The sequence below is a fragment of the Mus musculus genome, chromosome 6, assembly GCF_000001635.26.
Source record: "Mus musculus strain C57BL/6J chromosome 6, GRCm38.p6 C57BL/6J".
Taxonomy (NCBI): domain Eukaryota; kingdom Metazoa; phylum Chordata; class Mammalia; order Rodentia; family Muridae; genus Mus; species Mus musculus.
This window is the reverse complement of record NC_000072.6, coordinates 137,981,475-138,004,726: the sequence shown is the minus strand read 5'-3', so window position 1 is coordinate 138,004,726 and position 23,252 is coordinate 137,981,475. Positions and strand designations below refer to the sequence as shown.

The 23,252-nt window shown below is 42.2% G+C and overlaps 1 protein-coding gene across 2 annotated transcripts in view; it reads left to right on the top strand.

Moving 5' to 3' along the window:
* The window catches only part of Slc15a5 (solute carrier family 15, member 5), a 96,331-nt gene extending 75,190 nt beyond the window's left edge, over positions 1 to 21,141 (top strand). The window contains exons 7-8 of one of the 2 annotated variants that reach the window (XM_017321607.1): positions 17,246 to 17,354; positions 20,261 to 21,141. In XM_017321607.1, coding sequence (XP_017177096.1) covers positions 17,246 to 17,354; positions 20,261 to 20,315 — 164 coding nt within the window. In that variant the 3' untranslated portion in view covers positions 20,316 to 21,141. Of the gene's footprint in view, positions 1 to 17,245; positions 17,355 to 20,229 lie in introns of both variants that reach the window. The other variant, NM_177787.4, reaches the window with a different exon arrangement.
* The last annotated feature ends 2,111 nt before the right edge of the window (positions 21,142 to 23,252 follow it).

Below are 23,252 nucleotides of genomic sequence, written 5' to 3'. Positions count from 1 at the left end.
TGTGGAGTGATACAGAGGTCCAATCATTTGGGACCTTTGACTGACAGCCTAAATGTACTACATCAAAAGACACTGGGTGAATGACACCTCTACTGGTATTTAAAGACTTCTGTGGGTGTAGTATGATTTTGAACCGGAGAAAAAAAAGATACATTCAGAAGGAAAAGGATACAAAATAATCCAGGCAAATAAGGATATTAACGAAGCAGAGAAATAGGCCTGAGATGCAGCCCTGCTTCTGAGATGGAACCAACACCGCTTTGGGATGGTTTTGAAAATCAGTAGATACAGGAGGAAGGCGATGGAATTACGGAAACACCAGCTGCCTGAGAACTCACTGGATGGGAAAAGACTGTTTACTAAATGGGAAAGACTTGGAAGAAAAATATGCTGCAACACTTAACACATTACGTTTGGTGTAGTGGAATGTCATCTAGATAGAAACAGCCAACACTTAAAACAGAAAGACTTTGACTAGGTATGGAAATACAAAAATGTTTGGCACAAAAATAAAATTTCAAGCCATAAGACTGAATGAAATTACCAAGTGTGAATATTAAAAATGAGGGGGGAAGAATCCTGAGGCTCGGAGTTTAGATTTGAAGTATTCAAGAAGGCGATGAGATAAGGGAGTCTGTGGAAGAAAGCAGAGGATAAACAGCCCTCCCTGGTGTGTTAGTGTGCTAGGGGTAGCATTGTGCATGTGCATGTGTGTGTGCATGTATGTATGCATGTGTGTGTGTATGTGTGCATGTGCATGTGTGTGCATATATGTGCACATGAACACCTAAGTATGCATCTATATGTGTGTACGTGTATGTGTATGATATAGATAGGTATGTGGTGAACGTGGACATGTGTGGATATATGTATATTCCTTTCACTAAACCTAAGAGGTTATTTCAAGTGTGTCATGTCTTCAAATGCTAGTGTGAAAGCTAGCAGGATGAAAAGCTGCCTAAGAACTTGACATTCCGGGGCTACACTAAGGTCTCTCATAGCACCCGTAGGAGCCGTCTCAGGATGGGGGTGAGAACCAGACTGAAGAGGGCTGCAGCGTGCCTAGGTAAGCATGGACACAAAGGTGCTCTTTTGAAGGACTTCGGGCTGAGACGATTTGGAAGATGAGTGACAGCTGGAAGGGTGTGTGGGCGAGGTTGTCAGACTCAGCAAATCAAAACACCGAGTGTGCAATTAAATTTTAATCTCAGATACAAAGTGAATAAATTGTTTAGTGTATGTCCCCGTACACTACTGGGGACATAAATATGCAAAGCGTGATCCATACAAAATTGAAGACATACTTACCCTAAAGTAGAAGACTCCCAGTCCCAAAGCTCAACTGAGAAGTCCTTGTTTCTGAGGGAGTCTTACGTACCAGCTCTTGCTGCTTTCACTCTTTGACTGTGTGTGACTGCTGAGAACAGCCAATGTAGGCAGAGAAGGAAAACGTTACAGGAGAAAGGAGGGATTCAACGGCGCTGAAGCTCCAAGGAGGAGGGAACGGAGACCCAGCCAGGCCCCAACACCTAGAGCTGGACTTCTTCCCACAAAGAAGGCTCAGGAAAGGATGGAGAAGGCAGGCAAGAATGCCAGCAGGCACCACCCCATCTTCTTTATGAAATGTGCAGCAAGCCACCGACAGCAGGCACGGGCTGAAAGGGCAGACTCTCTATACTCCTATTAATGTGAAGAAATAGTTTTGCTTCTAAATATTTGAAAGAGGAGAAAGACCTTTCTTGGAAACATTTAAAAATTGTAAAGAATACTCTCAGTGACTTTAGTTGTGAAGGAAGGAAAGACTTCACAAATGAGCATCTGCTAGACAAACCAAATGAGCATCCACTAGACAAAGCAAACTCATCATCTGGAACAAAGGAGGAAAATGGCTCAGAGGCTAAGAACATGTACTGCTCTTACAGGGGACCAAGGTTCAATCCCAACTGTGAGATCAGGTTGCTGGCAACTGAATATAACTCCAGTCTTCGGGTATCTGATGGCTCTGCATTCATGGGCAAATACCCATATACAGACACGTAATTAAAAATAATATAAAGAAATCTTTAAAAATTAAATTTTGTTCTACCCGTGAAAGCACTTAAATTTAGCATTTTATTATTTTTAGTAACTCCACTTAAGGATTGATTTATGAATTCACTCTGCAAATACATATTGGGTGCCTACTGTGTGCAGGGACTGGATAGATGGTGAATTAATAATGCCCAGGCTGTTTAATTAACAAGAAGAACCTTACAGAAATATATGACACTCAAATTAATATCAGATATATTCATTTGACTAATGCTATTACAATTACAGTTCATAGCTAATGGCATTATCGGGCTATTATCACAAAGCATTACCTCTCTTCTGAAACTCATTTCCATGATAATTCATTGAAATCATCAAGAGAACACACTATCTTGATGGGTTTTCCCTCCCGACGCTCTTCATAAGAATGAACCCGCCCTTATAAGAGAGCAAGTTATGTCAAACACCATCCAGGCCCTTCTCCTTGCCTGTTCAGGTGAACAATGCGTCATGATTTCTCTAACCGTTCTCAAAGACGCGGTGTCCCTTCCCAGAAACAGCAACTCGACTTCATTTTAATCCACAATTCCCAAGAACTGGAAATGCAAATTGAAGCCGAAATGCAGGGCGAGTAGAGAGCGGGGTTGAGCCGAGCATGGGTCTGAGGCCGATTTCAGCTCATCTGTTCACTCAACAAATATTGATTCTGTCTCCTTTATTTGACTTTAGGCAAACAGCTCAGCCCTTCTGTGCCTCTGTTTCCTTGTCAGTAAATTAAAGGAAATAATAATTTGAGTTTCTATTAGATAAGTATGAAAAAAATGATAGAAAAGTCAAAGTTAGAATACAGTTGTTAGGTATTATTTCCTTCAGGTATCATGAAAATTAATGTGTTTTAAAAATTAACTCAGGTAGGCGAGCTATGAATCTCAAATGAAGCATTTAAATCAGGTTACTGAAAGGAGAAAGGAAAGAAATTAACATTTATTAAGTGTCAGTTATAGGCAGGCCTTGCTGTATGCATTCCACAAAGATATTATTTCACTAAATCTACACAAGCCTTTGGGGGCAGATATTTGTAGCCCCCACATATATAAGAAGAAAATGAGCTCAGAAAACACATGAGTTACCAGGATCGTATAGCCATGGGGGGACTACCAGTTCCAAAGCTCTCTTCTCTGCCCTGGGTTTATTTCCCAGGGTGCAGAAGCTGGTACACCTTGGAGAATGGATTGTGCATCTCTTTAACTGTGTGCTTCTTAAACACACACACACACACACACACACACACACACACATGGGGGGGTGAGTGGAAGGGGAAAGTGTACCTAAAATACATCAGGGTATACACCCATTTCAACTTATCTCAACAGTCATAGACACCTGCTCACTCTCCAGTCCTATCAAATAACTTTTTAAAAATAATAATGAAGTCTAAAAGAAATAATCGGTCAGGATCCAACTGCCTTTTGAAGACATTCCGAAAGATGTCCATCAAAACTTTCAGTTCTTTTGCCTTCCAAATGAACTAGGAACTAATACAAGGGGGATCATAGCAATGTCCCCAGAAAGGACAGAGATGGGTTTACAATCTAAAGGAATAGGAGGTCGCATATAAAAATTTCACCATGTACCTTTGAGGTATTTTGTGGTTCCCTTGGAGTTATGCCTCACTGGAGCTAGGTACTGTAGACCTTGGATCCATCTTGTTCTCTTCATGGCTTGGGAGGGGATACCGGGGCTACTACAGGTTATAAACAACAGGGCAGTTTTATAATTCACATACACGTTTCAAGGTGCAGCTTCAAGTCTGCTAATGACCTGCCAATGCAGAGGTGCAGGTGGCAAAAACCCAGCACTAGATCATTTGATTAATCACAAGTGGTTTTGTCAAGTTCAATTTTTCCAGTGTTCCGCTGTAAACATAGTATATGAATAACTAAGTCCACTTATAATGTAGGTAGGCAGCTGGGTTTGAGAAGATGGTGTACAGCAAAGCGGCCAGGATGGCTCAGTGGGTAAGCACACTTGCTACTCTTCCAGAAGTCCTGACTTTAATTCCCAACACCCATGTCCTGACTGCCTATGACTCCAGCTCCAGAGGATCTGACAACATCTTCTGGTCTCTGAGGGTCTCCTCCCCCCACACACATTAAGCGTAATTTTCAAATCTAAAGTTGATGGACAAATTATTCACATGAATTTTCTTCTAATAGTTTCCTACTTGTGCACATGAGTAGGTCCTGAAGATTATGTGTGTATAGATAGTTGGAGAATAGGATTCTAGAGACTCGCTATAAATCACAACACAGGCATGTCCAGTCCTTTCTTTTCTCTTTCCCGTAAATAAAACTGCGAGTGTTTGTGTTATTGGCAGTTGCAGTTGCAAAAAAATGAAAGAAAATATTTTAAAAGCCCGTATTTAACAACTGTTAGGGTGGGATTCATGGTGTGTGGTGTGCATACCTTTCCTTTCTTGCAGAATGCTTAGACCGGCACTGGGTTTTCAGTGTCACAAATGTCACCAAGGTGAGCTTGTTTGTGTGTGCCTTAACAACATCTCTTACTATCTCATAAGAATGGACTCCTAGAAGTGGAAGTATTCATGAGTGAGGCTGAAGGTCTTAGACTTCACAGACGTGAGACAGCCTCAAACGGCTGTGTCGATTGATCTTGATGGCATGGGAAGACCCCCATTCTCACCTAGGGCCACACCATCTTGTAAAGTTTTTCTATTGACTTCTCGGTCCAGGCAGGTTCTTGTTCTCTCCAACCTCAGAGCTGACTCTGACCCAGGCCCCAGGCCAGCAGACAGCCCGAGCACAAGTAGGTATTGAGAACCAGCTACCAATCAAAGGGCACAGAATTCCCCTTCCCGTAAACCACATAGAGAGGGATACCTCCTCTGCCCTGTGCACCCGGTCCCTCCTCAGAGGCCTCGTCTTGTTGATGTCTGTCTTTCCCTCGATGGCATTAATAAGTCTTTTAATAAATCTCTTCATAGCAATCCACATAGGTGTTCCACTTAAATCCCAAACCTAGAACTTGCCTCTCGCTATTAATCTCACTTGGGCATCATATTCTTACTTTTGCCTATGCAACTAGCAAAAGATTGATCTCCATTGTTTCTTCATACTCTTTGGGTTGTGCGGTTGAAAGCTTTAATATCCTTGGAGCATCAATACTGTATTTCTTTGTCACAAAGCTTTGAGTCAGGTTCTTTGTTCATTTTTCCTCTTTCATTTTCTGCTGCTCTCCTGAGATAACTACAAAGAGAAGCATAACTCTTTTCTTTATATTACTTATGCATATGATCCTTCAGTCATATTCGTCACTAAGGTTTTTCTAGTTTCAACTGCATGTTTCGCTTTCGGAGATGTTTGTTTCGCTGGTCCACTGACCTACATGCTCATAGCCATTGAGCACTTTCCATGACAATTATTATTGCTGCATTCGTCTTTGCCTGTGGAATTTTCACGGCTGAACGCTTTCTTCTTAGTGTACACAAGTGCATGTGGAGGCCATCACCTTCTATGCCCTTCTCACCTTCCACGCTGTTCGGGACAGTGTCTCTCTGCCTGTCCTGTTACACACGCCAAGCTAGACAGCCTACCAACCTCCAGGAGACTCTCCTGCCTTGGTCTCCATCCTCACCTGTGGTAGAGCCAGGATTGTAGATGTACAGCAACATACATGGGTTTTTTACATGGGCTTCTCAGCTGGAACGCTAGCATTCTGGTGGCCAGACTCGCACGTTGGAACATTTACCCTCTGAGCCATCTCGCACTCCTGTGGTTGAACATTACTTTTAACGTTCTCACCCACATGAGCGACATTTGCATTTCTAAGGAAATATGTAATTTGCTTAAAATAACCAACATTTACTGTGTTATTCAATATATGTTAGGAAAAGCTGGTTAAGCAATCCCACCACTCTAAGACACATTAATTTAATTAAATTACATGTGATACAGTGTGGCCACTCACTTCCTAGGTGATGTTAGGAGCTGCTTCAGGGTATCGGTGGTCTGGCTTCTCGTGGCCACCTCTCATTCTGAGCTTCCCAGAACTTTTCTTTTAGTTGTTGGGATGTTATAACATAGATTTCATGTCCAATGTTTCTAATCATCTTTGATTTATTGTTATTCTTGATTTATTGGTTCTATGTGCTTTGTGATTTTACTTAGAGATAAATTTTAGAATTATCTTATCTATTTTCCCCAGTCAGCCATTCTTCATCTTTTACCCAGACCCTTTTACTTAAACAAAATAAGTACAGTTAAACTTTAGGAAAAATATGTTCCACTAACGTGGAATAAAGCTACTTTTAAAAGAAATCTGTTGAGTCACTGAGGACCAAATGCAGGGCCTTATAGAATGCTGGGCCGGCACTGTACCATTAAGATAAACCCTTGGCTCTTGGAACATTTTAGTCTGTTCAACATTTGTTAATTCCCTTTAGCAATATTTTGTTTACTTTATATGTGCACTAAACATTTCACGTTAAATAAACTATAAGAACTTTTTTTTTCTTTTTTCTTGCCATAAACTCATTCTCTCTCATTACAACCTTGCTGAAAGATGGCTACCGATCCACACAGAGATGGCTTTTGTTCACATCTGTTCAAAATTTCTCAAATTTTCTTAGTAAGTTTAAGGTATGTCAATCAATCGCCAACTAGCTTTGCAGCGAGAATAATCCCATCTTCAAACAAATGTGATGTTTTACAATTTTAGAACAGTGTGCAATGGGAAAAGAGACAGATGAGTGCAGAGGTGCAGGTGGTGGCTGGCGGGGTGGGGCACGTGACAGTTTGCGGCTGCGCACGGTGGCTCATGATGCATGGGCTCACAGAGGTCAGAAGACAACTGCTCGGAGGTGGTCCAAGCCTTCCACCTTGTTGAGACAGAGCCTCTTGTGCTTTTCTACCGCAGTGCAGCATACGTACTCCAGGCTATCTGACCTGGGAGCTTCCAGCTGCTTCTCCTGTCTCTGCCTCTGGTCTCTGGAAATGCAGGGATAACCATTGTGCACCACCATCTTCATCTTTTTGCCTGGTTCACTATTGACCACCAGGATTCCGCCGTACGAGCTTTGACACGGAGCCATCTCCCTAGCCCCTGGGTAGATAAAATGTTTTGTCCCTATTTCCCGTTTTCACATTTTTATTTTATGTCATTTTTCCAGAGTAACAAAGCCACCAGAAGACTTTCACACTTTGCCTCGCTATAAATACGGATCTGTCACATTTTCCTCTTAAGTGTGCTTGTGAGCTTATAAAGTTGTAAGTGTCGTCCTACATAATCTTTCTTCCAGCATTTATACAAAACACATTAAATTGTGTTCAATAATTCCTGAGCAGCTCTTGCTATCACCTTATGATCCATCACTGTTACACACCTAATTAATAAACCTCCAGCATGAAATCACACGTAAACAACATAGAGTAAACAGCACTTGACAGCACCATGACCCTCCTGTGGTGTTCCGGATGAGTCCAGGGAAAAGCTTGAGTTCTCCCACCACAGGGAGGACGCGCATGAGGACGCTAATGCCCGCCTCAGATTGGCAGTGAATAACGTGTACGCCTGTGGAGTAGGATGAGGCTCTATGACACGCTGACATGGTAGGAAGTTCAAGTCAAGCCAGTCAACAGGCCCAATCTCTGATGTGCTTCTATCTTTGGGCCAGAGCAGTGCAAATCTACACAGTGAATAATTTCGAACCATAGAATCCATTACTATTAACTACAGCATCAAGCCATGCAATCAATCGTCTCTGTGACTTACCCTTCCAAACTGGAATCCTTCCCTCGTGACCAACATCTTCCCTTTCCCTGCCTTCCCTTTCCCCCCAAACCTTTGCTAACCACCATGTTGTTCTTGACGCTCTCCCTTGACAACTTGATTTTGCATGGTAGGCTTTTATCTGTAAGTGAGTTTGTCCACTATGTATCTCGTGGTCCTTTGCTTATTGTACTTGGTACAGTGCCCTTCAGATTCACCCCGATTGGTGCAAATAATGGAGTTTTCTCCTTTTTTAAAGGCTGAATGATACTTCATCGGGGATCCATTTCCTAGCTCTTTCATACATTATGCATAATTTGGTGAATTTTATGTCTTAGAAATCATAATCACTGTTTGGATTAGTATAGGAACAGGAGAATGCAGACATCTCTTCAACATACTGATTTCAGTTCCTAGTTGGCACACAGGAATGGTAATATGTGCGTTTCAATGAGCTTCATGGTGCTGTCCATTTCAGTAACTTACATTCCCACCCATAGTGTGCGAGTCCTCATTCCTTGGGTCCCACCAGCATGTGTGATCACCCTTGTTTTTCATCCAGTCTTTCTTGTGGATGAGAAGCGACACACAATTTTGCCTTTAATATTTACTTCTCTGGTAATTATTAATTTAGGAAATTACTGTTGTAATTAGTAATTAGTAAATATCTGTTGGCTGTTGTGTCTTTAGGGAAAAATGTTTCCTTGGGTCCTTTGTTTTCAAACATGCTATTTTCTCTTTAGTTGATAGTTTTAGTTTCTTATATATTCTGAATATCAGTTCCTTATCTGATATATTATTTGGAGTTTTGTTCTTCTAGTTTGCATATTTTCACTTCATTTTGTTAAAGTAAAACAAGCAAAATGTTTATTTTTGTTGTTAAGTGTTTCGTGGAGTTTCTCTTCTATATTTTCATCTATTCAATTTATAACTACTGTTTAACTTCTTGACCTGATTTAACCTCTTTGATTGTAAATGTGTAGATTTATTTCTTCCTCCATTCTGTTCCACTGGTCTTGCAGCTTCTGTATCTCCTTACAGGGCGGTGCCATTCTGTTTTGCTTACTATAGCTTTGTAGCATGCTTTGAATCAGGTGTTGTAATGAATGCAGCCTTCTTTGCACTCACGATCGGATTAGCTACTGGAGGTCTTCTGTCATTCCATGCTAATTTTAGGACATTATTTTTCCCCATCTTTGTGAGAAACATCATTGAAATTTTGATGTAGATTCTAGTGTCTCTCTTGAATATTGTTCTTTGTGACTGTCTCATTCCTGTTGGCCATTAACAATCCTCATTTCCTCTTGATTCAATTTTGGCAAATAAGATTTTCTAAAGTCATCGTCTTGTCTCCACACGAGTTCTGACATCAACAGAGGACCCTTGGGTACCGCTGAGCATCCCTCTGCTTTCTGTATCCCTGTTTCAGGTCCTGCCAGGGTTGCCAGTCTTCTCGAGCTTGCTGTGTTCTCATTCATCAGTCATCAGCTTTTAGAACTATTAAACCCACATATTTTTCCACATCAGCTTCTTGTTCTAACCTTCATCAAACCCCTTCTAGCTTCTTCGTGTTGTTCTCTTCATTCCCCAATGTTAATCTTGCATGGTTGGTTCCTTTGTTTGGTGACACCCAGCTTTACATGGGTGCTGGGCACTGTCGTTACGGTGCTTACCCTGCAAGTGTTTTACCCCCTGACTCTTCTCCCAGCCCACACTGTGCTTTTTATTAGTGTAAATAATCCTCTTTTTATTAATCAGTGTAAATAATCCTCTCCAGGTCCCTCTGTGTGATTTTTTTCACTTTGAATTCATCCTTTACCTCCCATCAGTTTTTCTTCTTTGTTTTTTTTTGTTTTTGTTTTTGTTTTTGTTTTGGGGGCTTTGTTGTTGTTTGTTTGTTTGTTTGTTTGTTTGTTTTGTAATGGCTTCCTCTTTTTACTCCCATTATTTTCATTTTAAGCTCTTGCCTTCTGTCTCTAGCAAGCAACAGTCATATACGTATTGTAGCCATGTTTCTGATACCCATATTGGCCCTCCTTTTTTTTTTATTCCTATTTACTCATACTCAAAAGAAGAGATTTATAAAGACAGGCATTTTGCCAGCTGAGCATATGTAAGAACATTTTTGCTCGAATCTACAGTTAAAGCAACCCCATTAAAACCCAAGCTACTCCAAGAATGTGGATGCTAAGATGAAGGAAGACCTTATATGCACCATTCATGAGTTCCCAGACCCCATCCTGATCAGAAGGGGGGCTGTAGTCTGTAGATTGAAGCATGTATGGAGATCTGGGCAAGCAAGAACTCATACTTCAGGGTGTGGCACTTCCTGGATGTCATATACCCTTTATGTGCTCCATTCATTCTTGTTCTGTGGATCACGGGTTTGGTCTTCCCAGTGTAGCTCAGAAAAAGACAACTCAGTACTGACTAGCACAGTTGTGGTCTATCCATGAGGACAACTCCTTGTTCCAAAAATAAGAAGGAAGAGGAGGGGGGAGAGGAAGAAAGGGAAGAATCTTAGTTTCCTTCGCCATTGCTGAGACAAACCAGTGACCAAACACAGCTTATGGGAGGGAGGGGTTTACCTCTGCTCTCAGGCCAACCTCCATTGATGAGATAAAGCCATAGCAGGACCTGGGCACAGGCACTGAAGCAGGGAGTATGGAGGCGCTATGCTTACTGACTTGCCATGGTTTGCTCTGTACTTTTCCTATACAGTCCAGGACAAGCAGTCCAAAGATGTCACCAGTGGGCTGGGTCCTCTTACAACCATTAGTGATTAAGAAAGTAGTGAACCAAACCCACAAGAAACAGTTCCTCAGTTGACTTTCCCTCTAGACAGGTGAATCTAGTTTGTATCAAGTTGGCAGAAATCAACCAGCACAGAGAAGAAGGAAGGAAGGGAGAAGGGACGGAGGGAGGGAGGGAGGGAGGGAGGGAGGGAGGGAGGGAGGGAGGGAGGGGAAGGGGGCACTGATAATTCAATACTTATGTGAGAGAATAACATATATATCAAAGTGGCCTTGATCGCTGCAGTTGAAGTTCACTCTATACCTTCTACTTATCCCATTGTTGAAGCGACTTCCCACTGTTCCCAAAATAGAATGCATGGCTAAAACAAGCACTTGACACTGAGCCTGTGGGTAACAGCAGCAATGATTTGTTTTCTTGTTCTCTCAACCTGGGAGAGGGGACACAACTTGTCAGATACAGCAAGACCATGTGGAGGTAGGAGTTGTGCTCTGAAATAGCTTAAACCAGCTAAGACTGTGGGTGAGGATTAGTGGCAGCAAATAGGCATGGTGACCTCTGGGTTGGATACAGTGGTGGATAAGGTTGGTTTCTTGGAGTCGCCTTGATCTTTGGCGGGAATGTGAAGTCTGTTGGGATGAGGCTATGGCAGAATGTAGCTCGTTTGTCTCATCAGAAAGCCAGTCGTGTGAGTGTTTATGCTTTCCCTGTGGGTGCAGATGTCTAACAAGAGCCAGAAAATGTGTGGGTCAGCCTTTGGAGCCTTTGAAACCCAAAGACAAGGCAGAAGAGGACATGTTGGTTCTTATGATGCAGAGCCTGTGACTCGAGAGGAATAGTTTTGTTTTTGTCTTATGAGTAGTGTTGCTGTTTGGAGTGCCAAGTATGTCAACCTACATGCTTCTCATTCAAATTTCCAAGCTTCATTTTTGCTGAGAATTATTCCAAGAACCTCGTTTGCCTTGAAAATTAGTCCCAGAATTTGGGGAGGGGCCTTTTTCCAATGAGGTGCTTGGAGGAGAATCTGAAGCAAGTTATTTCCAACGCAGCCATTGCAGCTCTCTTCAAGCCCCGTGCTTAGTGCTAATGGTAGTAGCTGCATCTGACATCTACAAGGACTACCAATGATGTACTCTGTAAGCACAGAATGGGAGCTGTCTGCTGTGTGGTGGGTCTCTTTCCTGCCCAGAGCCTCCAGAAATCATCCTGCAGAGGAACTGTCTGCAGGAGTCTGTAGTCTCTTTGTCTCTGAAAGTAAGGTGATAACTTCAGAAAAATAGCAACATTGTAACAAGTACATAGGAAGTCTAATACTCCAGAATAGCTGCCATTTTCTTCACTAATTTAGAAACCTCTCTCTCCCTCTCCACCTCCCCCTCCCCCCTCCCCCCCCTCTCTCTTGGTTTTTTGAGGCAGGGTTTCTCTGTGCAGTCCTGGAACTCACTCTGTAGACTAGGTTGGCCTCAAACTCAGAAATCCGCCTGCCTCTGCCTCCCAAGTGCTGGGGTTACAGGCGTGCGCAAGCAACTTGGAGTGACTGCTTCCTGGTACCCCAAATTTTCTCTAAAATTGGTTTCAATGAACAAATAAACTGAGGTTAGCAAGTGTTCTTTAGGGAGATGCTGAACAATGCCAACAAATGATTTGAAAATCCTCTTAGCTCAGGAGTGGAACGGTCCCTACTGACCAACTTGACATGTTACTAAAGCAAGTACCGAGGTTCTCTGTGAGCATTCCCGAGTACCACGTTATGAGAAGCCCCCAGAGTCCTGTGGCAGTCTTCTTCCTGTTCACTTCCCGCTCTCCTACGCTGCATGCCTGAGACATTTCCTCAGCGCCCTCCTAAAGTCTTCACTTTGTCTCCCTTGACGAGGATGCCCCTGACTTCAATCAGCCCCTAGAAATGGCAGATGAAAAATGGCCCAAATGTGAATTACAACAATAAAAGTTTATAAGCTACTAAAATAAAGTTATAGTGCTAAGAGCTGAGTCAACTGGCGATGGTAAATGGAACATTTTACAGCGGGTCCTGAGATAATGATAAAAAAAAAAAATAGGGCACACAGAACATGAAGAAATAACTGACAGGAAACGAGGCCCAAATCTAGTGCAAGGTACCTGGCTTCTGTCTGAGAGTTCTCTCCTCAAGGGGGCGGGGAGGTGACAGCCTGATACTTATGGAAGGAGGGCCTTTTAGTACCCAATTCTTTCTACCCATTGGCTCTTTGATTCTTGTCAGAGCGCACTGAGGGAGGTATTGCTGTCATTGTTCTCGAGTGGAGGAATTGAAGCTTAAGCCTTCCACGTGTTTGCTCAATCACAAATGGTATTCAATAATACATGATATTTGACTTCAAAAGTCTGCCTTAAATCCAGGCACTTTGTACACTTTTCTACATCCAATGTGCCTCACCCCCACTATTGAAAAACAAGCATTAATAAACCGACCTGTAGCTCTTAGGAAGATGGTCCAACCTGAGGCTTGATTCTGTCGCAAACTGCCAATCCAGGCAAGGGTTCTGTTTATGGTGGTGCTAACCACAAAAGTCACCTTTATCCGGAGTGTTAAATCAGAACCCGTAGGTGGGGCTCGTGTGTAGCTCAGCATTATTTTTAAAAGACAGGTGCTTAAAACATGTAAGCAGAAAATACAGAACAAGGCCTGAGGATGCAAGTTTCTAGAGCCAGCTACTCAAGGAGGACAAGGCAGGACTACGCATTCAAGGACTGTGTGGGCTGCACAGTGAGTTCAAGGCTAGCCCAGAAACTTTGTGAGAACCTCAAAATTGATAGATAGATAGATAGATAGATAGATAGATAGATAGATAGATAGATAGACAGACAGACAGATAGATAGGTAGATAGAAAATAATTAGGAATTAGAATAAGCAGTGCAGCAACCTGGTATTTTTTAAGTGAACCCCATTTACAGGTTTATGGAATGGCTTGACATCTCCACTTATTTCCTCTGACATCTTGGTAATGTGTCCTCTCTTCTGTGTCCCCCACATTCCTATATACTGTCCCGCAGTGATTTCCATCCATGCCCGCTGTGTCCCCAGTGACAGGTAGAAGTGTGTTGCCCTGCCCAGGAGACTTGGTTCTGTCTCCTGAACGGCTGGTATTTGCTGTAATTGCAAAATCTCTTAGAAATATGATGTTTTACCTCTAAAGATATTTCAAAATTTATATTCTTCTCCCTCATTTGACTTTGTTATAATATAAAGATAGTCTTTTCAATTACTTATTATGGGCCGAAATTCATGCTCCAAGAGGAATTAAATGTCATGTTAATTCTCAGGCTTCATGTGCTCCGTGCACTCCTCCAGCCAGAGCAAACTGATGATAGAATGGTATAATGGCACGACACATGAAGTGCCGGGGTGAAATGGAAAGGATGGAAATATGATTGGGATATTAATTCAAGAGAAAAAGAAAATGGCACTATTTGAATGGGCTTAGTGGGGTAGCTTAGGTCTTCTGAAAATCAGTGAGATGTTAGCTCACCTTTTCTTGACCTACACTCCAAGTCCACCACTTAAGTACAGCTGAGTATTTAGGCCCTATACATGGAGAGAGAGAGAGACAGAGACAGACAGATAGACAGACAGACAGACAGACAGACAAGGACAGAGATAGACCAAGACAAGACAGACAGAGACAGAGAAACAGAGATGGAGACAGGCAGAGATACAGAGAAACAGAGAGACAGAATTAGAGAAGCTGGGGAACATAGGAAGACAGACACAGACACACAGGCACAGGCACAGGCACAGGCACAGGCACAGACAGACACAGACACAGGCACAGGCACAGAAATACTGAAAAGAGAGAAATTGGGCTATAGTACTCATTCCTAGACACACGGGAAAGTGCTCAGTGCAACCTCTCATAGTCATATGAAGGCATTATCATGTCAGAACAGCAATGGAATCAGGCATTTCCTTTATAATGGCACATAAATTAATAAGTTGGAGAAAGACTGGAGAGATGTCTCAGTGGTTAATAGCACTGGCTGCTCCTCCAGAGGATCCAGCTTTGATTCCAAAACCCACAGAGTAGCTCACAACTGTTTCTAACTCCAGTTCCAGGGGTTCCAATGCCCTCTTCTGGCATTCTAGAGTACTGCATGCACAAGGCACTCAGATACACATATATGCAAAACACCCACACATACACACAATCTAGATGATGATGAAGAAGAAGGAGAAGCAGATGAAGAAGGAGAAGGAGGAGAAGAAGAGGAAGAAGAATTATTTAATGAAATCAGAAGACAGAACCTGTAAAACAGCTCTAAACTCAATGAAGTTTTTGTTTTTTGTTTTTTGTTTTTTTTTGTTTTTCTTTTAAGACAGCACCTTTCACTGTAGTACAGACTTAACTCAGACTCCCGGTGAGCCTGCTGCCTCTGCCCCATAAGTACTTGGACTTCAGGTGTGCACCCTATCAACATCAACTTTTACTCATGGGGTTTGAGAAGGTAATAGACACAAGCTAATTCTGTGATTGGGACACGAGCATAGGGGGACAGCTTTATTGTTTTTTTTTTCTATCAATTGTATTAGTGATCAAACCCCTCTGTGGTGGTTTATCGTTTTACATTTATTTGTACTAATTTTTTGAGAATCTCACACATCACATTTTGGCCATATCCACCCCTCTTTCCTTCCTGAAACTCTTCCCAGGTCCATCCCCTCCTCCCCAGCTCTCAGCTATATGTCCTCCCTCCCTCCCCTGTTTATTTGTTTGTTTGGTTTTTTTTTTTCAGAAAACTGAAAGCCACAGCTGGTCAAAATGCAAAGAGCCAACTGTGGGGATCCCAGACCTAATTAATAAATTTATAACATAACCCTTACACCTAAGCCTCAGGAAACATTGTGAAAAGAGAGGGTAAAAAGGATTGTAAGAGCCAAAGAAAACCAGAAAACAAAAACAAACATACAAACAAGCAAACAACCAGGATATTTTTTGTAAGAGAGTCTCTGTTAGAAAGGAGTGAAAGAGAGAGAGGGAAAAGAAGAGAGAGGAGAGTAAGAGAGAGGGAGAGTAAGAGAGGAAATAAAGGAGAGAGGGGGGAGAGAGGGGGGGAAAGTGATACAACTAATCCTAACCACCTTACCTAGGATGTCAGCCTAAAGCAGAAAGCTTGATTCAAATCTAACTTGAAAGCATATACTCACCAGGAAAAGGCCAGGAGATACCTTCTAGTTCCAGAAGCATCCTAGACTATGTGCAGAGCCCAGTGCTGATCATCAAGGTTTTCAGCACAGAGATGGATTGCTGGAATCCCAGACTGTCCTCACTAACACCTTAGATGCCATGTCCCTAAGGGGACAGAGAAATGTCCACACCCTGGCATTCCAACCTTCATGAGGCTGGGCTCCTATTCTCTAACTCCAAACAGTATCAGCTTTCTAGCCACTCAGAACTGTGGTTGCATAGATTTTCCTGCAAAAATAGATTTCCCTTTAATTCCACCATACTAGACTTTATTCCTGGTTTTAAAGAATCACCTGGTAAAATTGGGTGTTACATTTATTGTAACATATATATAACATATATATAACATGTATATTGTATTTATATAGTATGCTGAATAGCAATGTGTCAAAATCCATTGAGGAGGGCTGGGTAGATGGCTCAGCTGGTGAAATGCTTGCCCTGGAACTGTGAGGACTTGAAGTTTGGGGTTCTAGGGCTCATACCAGAAGGCAGACATGGTGGCAGTATATGCCAATTATCCCAGAAACAGTGAGATGGCAGGACGAGACAAGCAGACTCCTTAGAAGCTCTTAGGCTAGGCTAGCCCACATGGCAGAGTTCCAGGCCAATAAGATCCTCTTTTGAATAAGGCTGGAAGGGACCTAAAGACTGACTCTCAATGTTGTCCCATGACCATATCACAGGTGCTCTGCATGCATATGTTTATACTCAACACACAGTAATGTACGCACATAAACACACATGCAAAAGGCTTACAGTGAATAGACTGACTTGGAGATAGAAAGAGGAAAAAATAGCAAAGACCACAAACAAAGTCAAAACCTAGCAGCAAATTAATTACCTAGAATCCTGTGTACCATCATAAATACTCAGATTGGCAATATAAGAAAATAAAGACTCTCTATTGGGTATTTGTGCTACTGTAATAGTTATTTATCAGGTTCAAAGAGATCTCCGCATCAATTAAAAAAAATAGTGTTATCTTTCCAACAGATTCAGTGACAGGATCTTAAGAGATCCCTAGATTCACTTCATTTGTTAAAATGGGTAATAGGCTTCGTGTACACAGGTCTTACGATTAGAATATGCAGAAGACAATCTCATAGAAAACAGTGTTCAGTCGTCAATAAGTATTTACTCCATATGCTACGCACAGAACTAAACACAGAGCCCCAAGAATAAATGAGACCAGAACAGATGAGATGAATTACTGCCACGATCAAGATTACCCTTCCAACCCAGGGAAATGTTTTGTTACTTTTTAAGCCTGCCGTGTTGGGGTGTGTTGCTTATCATTTTTCCATTAATTCCCGAATGATAGATAATGAGCTTCCTCACACTGGTAACATTACCAAGGTGCACAATGTTCTAAGACCTGCGGGATAATAAAATACTCACAGAAACTTGCGACTCTGCAGCTGAGTGACAATCGCACCTTTGCTCCAAACAGGCAATTGGTTTCCAAACACATTAGACAAAGGCAATCTAGAGAACTTCTTCTTCGTGCTGGCATCCTTGATGCTGCTCAACATCCTGGGACTCTGGAGGGCTTCATGGAGGTGAGTGTGTGGGAAGAGGAACGACTTCTGACTCTGAAATACAGGTCTGAGACTCACTCGTGAGTGAGCAAACACAATCCCATTCGCCATGATGAGACAAACTAGCATCCTGCAGAAATGTAATGGATTATTCTGAACAAAAACTTCACCTTAGACTGCCCTTTTCCACCTATTCTCACACCAAATGAGTGCTTTATTCCATTCTAAAGCATGCTATGATGCCAAAGTGGTATTCTTTGTCTATTATAATACTACCTTAGAGTTACAGGATAAGTCAGTACCATTAACAACAGGTATCATTAAACAAACGGCTGAGACTTTAATGACCCAAAGAGATTTGGGTCCCATTCAATCCTTTACATCAGCAGTGGCCATTTCAAGGTCAATAGATGACAATCCCTTGGACACTGACCTAAGTTGTCAAAATAATGTAATGTCATCTTCCTTGTGCACAACCTCACGTGTCTTACAATTTGCCAGTGCAAAAGACTCTGATCATGGAAACGGTTTTCATTCACTCAATGCCTGTTTGCCAGAGAAGCTCCATGAGTCGGGTGCTTGTGTACCATCGCCTTGCCTTTCTCTTCTCTCTTTCTGACCTACACTAGCTATATGCGGAGAGCAAACTGTCTAACTGTCACAGTCTTTGTGCATGTCAATCACAACAGTGTATCAACAGCTGGTTTTAAGGGATGGAACTCTGAAAGATCGACTCTCCATGTGAGCTACATCACAGGAATTAGTTTTATTGCCCTCACCTGGCTCCATTTACCCAATGCGTTTACCCACAGATCGACCCACTCACTGCCACCTCTCCCTTGCCCAAACCAGTCTTGTATGCTTCTGTCTTTTGGGTCAGCATCCAGGTGACAGATGGGTGTGGCAAACCCAAAGCTTGTTGAGTCAGAACTTAACTTGTGCTCAGTGTTATCCTATGGCCCTGATATCTATGAGCTGCTGCACCATTATGGGAAATACTGAATCTCAGAAAGTAGGAATGGATAAGTACCAGACCTAAAACTCAAGTAGTCCCTTCAATATGAGTCTCTCTTACCCTTAGCAGCATACAAATCCTGCGTCTCTCCAACAATCTGTAATCTCTCTAAATGCCAGGCCCTTAGATTGTGAATGAAACTAGAAAATCAGAGAGTCTTTCAGGATGTCCAACGGGGATTTCCTCAGCTTTGTAGCAAACAGATTCAGCCATGAAAACAGAAGTTGAAGACGTGTGCTCTTTTCCTTCCAGCCCCTGACTCTTTTCCCCAAAGCCCCTGTACAGTCTGTCTCTCTTTTTTTGGTAAAGAAAATGTTTTGTTTCATTTTGTTTTTTCTCTGTGGCTGTGGCTGTGGCTGTCCTGGAACTCACTCTGATCAGGCTGGCCTCGAACTCACAGAGATCTGCCTGCCTCTGCTTCCCAAGTGCTGGAATTAAATGTGTGCGGCACCACCGCCTTGCTATAAGCTCTCCAGTTATTACGTTATGATCTTTCTGTAAGAATTAGCCTATGTCCTTCACAAAGGCTATCTTCAGAGTCCAAGCTGGCGAGCTCTGTTCCATCATGTATAAGTAGACAGTATAAGCACAAGCACACCCCTTAACCTAGCTAGGCGTTGGTGTCTTCATCTCTTACTGTATCCCAAGGTTGCTTGAAGTTGAGTAAATACACAAGAATACTAGCAATACTAAATGTGCCTACCAATTTGGCCTTACACACCCACTCTCTTCTGCTTTATTCTTCTCTTATACTTATGTCAAGACTAGGTCTAGTGGACTATAAGTATGATTGAGTTCAAGTAAGTCTTACTTGGAATCCAAATTCATCAGCTCCTTATGCATGCATGCAGTCAGCCAACCTGTTAAGCACCGTTCCAGGCACCAAAGAGACGAACTGAACCAAGGAACTTCATTAGTACAAAGGGATTCAAGATCAGTGTCCAATCTAAAATAGTCGAAGATCTGCGGTTATTGAGCAAGAGCTTAGGGTGGGTGGAAAGGAAGTGGTCAAGAATAAAAATGACCACAACAGGGGTGAGAGCAAGCAAAGTCAAGGGACTAAGCACCAGAGCAGGTTTGGTTTGGAAGAAGGTCTAGTACTGTCTGAGTCCTTTGTATGCCATAAGGACATTGATTTACATTCGAACTTTAGTTTTCTAGTCTGTAAAACGGGAACAATCCCTCCCTCTCAGGGTAGCATGGTCTGAGAAGACATTGGAGTAGACATTTTTTAATGGGTAAACATTTTTAAAATGTGGCCAAGTATTCTCTCTTTAACAATGATCTTAGCACCAACATCATGGGATGTCTGATACAGTATAGTACAGTACTATTGATAACACATCTGATAAGCTTTTATCAGATAAATCACGGTCCAAGCAGCCATGGGATCCACAGCCAATACAATTTCCGGGTTTCTTTCGCTGACAGTACAGAACAGACTCACCGGTGTTCATAGGAGAGCACCATCCTGCTGGCCGTGATGGTGTGTACTTATCCTACAAGCCCATCAATTAAGAGGCTAGAACCAGAGAATCCCCCCCAGTTCAAACAAGCCTAGACTACATATCGAGTCCTGAGAGAGCTTGGGCCACACGGCACGACCTCGTCTTAATAAGAGAGCACCATCTAAAGGGCCTTAGGGGAGCCTTACTCTGCCCTAGGTAGCACTCTCCTGTCCTTGTACAAAGACTGCCCGGGTGAGCCTCTTAAATAATCATCTCTCCGGTGCCAGTATCTACGATCCCATCATAAAAGGTAGGCAAGCAAGGGAGGGAAGCCCGTGATTTATCAAGTCATCTACATCTGCTCCTAAGGAAAGCTTTCTTTCTCTCTCTCTCTCTCTCTCTCTCTCTCTCTCTCTCTCTCTCTCTCTCTCAGATATTGTAATCTAAATCATTTTAATGCCCAGCGCATCCGTGGAAATCGTTGTGAAGAAACTCTTCTCCTCACTGAGAAGTCTCTGAAGTTTTATGGCAGTACACAGGGAGCATCTTCAAGTATTGATCTTTGGGAGACAGCCCTCTGAAACTGGATTTGATTCTCTTGTGAGACCCGTTATCCACTATTTTCTTCTTCAATCGAATACTTCATACGTTTCACTGGGAAAGTCAACATAAAGAAGAGTGTACTTTATTTACAATGAATAATTATGATCCTTCCAATAAACTATGATGACTTTTAATGATATATTATGCTCTTGAACTAATAAAGCGATTTTAAAGTCTTGGTGATTACTCTGTGACCGGAAACAATCATTTTCCATGTTAGCGTGTCAATCATATTGTATAATCATTACAGTGGTTCAGCAGTTGAAGGTGATATGAAAGATTTATTTATAATTTTAATGTCATTAGAAGCTAAGAAACAATATGCTTCTACTTCTTCTTTCTGTATATTCACTAAGGCTTTATTGCATTCTAGGTATTATAAACCATAAGTAATATGATGTTTAGATAATAAATGTGTATAGAATTCTGCTATATTTGACCTTGGCATTCTACTAAAATATATCTTGATTAAGAAACTTTCTTCAGAATTTAAAAGCAATGTTACTAAAATAGAGGTCGTTTGGTTTGGTTTTATTTGGTCTTATCAGGTTTGGGACAAGATCTCATAGAGCCCAGGCTGCCCTCAAACTTAACTATGTAGCAGAGGATGATCAAAGAAGTGGAAATACAGACAGATGCCTCTCTAGGCCATACAATTATTATTATTATTATTATTGTTGTTGTTGTTATTATTATTATTATTATTGAATAAAGTTAATGTCCTGTCATCTCTTTATCACAATTTGCCTCAGTATGTGACAAAGTTTGGTTTTCAGCCTCCTATTTTAGGCGACTCTGTCTTCTCCCCAAACTGCATGTCTTGTTGACGCTACCCTAAGTTCTTCCATACTGCCGCCCAGACTTTAAAGGTTCTCCCAGCACCCTTCCTTGACTTCCTCTCCAGAACCAGGCTAGATTGGGCAAGAGCATTTTTTTTAACTGTTCATTCCAAGAGACTGTGATTGAATGCCTCTCTTGCTGATCTGTCCAATGTTTAGAGCCATGGAGTAAGAAATGTAGCCAATTGTAACTTGATTAGGTTACAATGTGCATTTTTAAATGCTCTAAGCGCAGTCAAACCCCAGGCGTTTTTCTTATTCCAGCTACTTGCTATGTGTTCCTTTGTTTGGAGGACAAGTTTATAAAGTCAGCTCTATAGGCAGAAATTCTTCCCCACAACTTATTCGTTGTTTTGCACAATTCCCTGGCAAAACAGTGGGGCTGAGCCTGCTGCTCTTACAACTTTCCTCGCTGTGAAAGGTTAAATGCCAAGCTTGCAGTTTTGGGCTTAATGAACACCCCAAAGGAGCCTCATTAATGCAGTATCTAGCGCATTGGTCTCATAATGAACATCCCGAAGATCAAGAAAGTTCCAAACGCCTCATCTTGGTGTAAATGAAAAGCCACAGCGTGCTCTGGCTGTTAGAAAAGGACCGGGACGACTTTGGCCCTTCCCCAAATGTCCCTTCATCTCCTTAATTTCTACATTGTAATGGGGAGGGAAAAAAAAGGTGTTCATTACACTCTCGCTCTTCCTTTGCGATGAAAGAACATCAGAAATTATAAAATTGACCCAAAGCAAGCAGCAGAAGAGCTGAGAACTCGCAGGTTGGCGTTGACACTTGTGATTAGCTAAATTGCAGTAACTACAGACGCTTCGGTTGGGAACAGGGTGCATTCACACGGCAGTTTCTTCTCTAGTGCCTGGCGACATTATCTCTGAGCACCTGGAGTAGTTTAGGCATTAAGTGTAATTGGTTTTGCTTTACATAAATCTGGAGCTTTGTAAATAAGCGGAGCGTTTCAGCTTCTATATAACACCAATTAACTTAAAGGGATGCCTTGTTTGCAGAAACCCGCTGCGTTCCGTACTGTATTTCTCTCATAATGTGCTCACTGGCAGCGAAGTCCTGTGTCCCTGCAGCATATCATAGGTTCCAGCCGCTTCCTCCGAGGGCCTCTCCCAGCCGCTCACTCTCTCCAGCTCACAAAGCGGCTGAAAGGCGGCGGACAGAAGCCAGTCTTCCCTAAAAAGCCCCCTTACGCTGGATTTCTGTTCAAGACTGAAACTTGAATGGAGGGCTTGGAAAATGTTTTCTGTGACCCATGAGCCCACAGGTCTGACCCCAGCTGGTTCTGTCAGCTAATGACAGAGACATCTTTCTCTTTTTCCCTGACAAGAATTCGGTGAAGCCCTAATTCAGACATTGTGCCTATACACAAACAATCTTTACATGTGTTTTCATTATACAAGTTTAACAATAAAGTTTTCCCAACATATTGCCTTGTTTCTTAACAGGAAAACAACAACCACAGTGTCTGAAGAAAAAAAAATAATAACTAGGATCTGGAAGAGGGTAGATTTTTCTCCCAGGCTCTTTGGCCATTTCCCCTTATTATATCTCTCTACTTGGCTGACTTCCTTGTCTGTAGTATCCCCACTTTGATACTCTGAATTCTGGCATTCATCCCATCATTACCAACCTGGAATTCCCAGCACTTTGTGGAACTCTGGAGAATGATCAATAGGTAAGAGCACATACTGTGAGAATATGAGTATGACTCCCAGAACCCAAAAGAAAAACGTTTGGCCTGACCACACATGCTCAGCGTTGATGGGCGGAGACAAGCAGATCAGGGTGTTCCCTGCTTGTCCCGCCAGCATAGCTGACTAGGTAGGTAAGCTTCAGCTTCAGTGAGAGACTCTGTCTCAAGGGAATACATGGGAGAATGATAAGACAAGACTTCCAGCATCCTCCTCCTCTTGCTCTGTGTGCATGGGCATGCGCAGACACAAACACAAGCGTATACCACCCGCATTAACTTTTAAAGTATTTTTATTATTTAACAGAG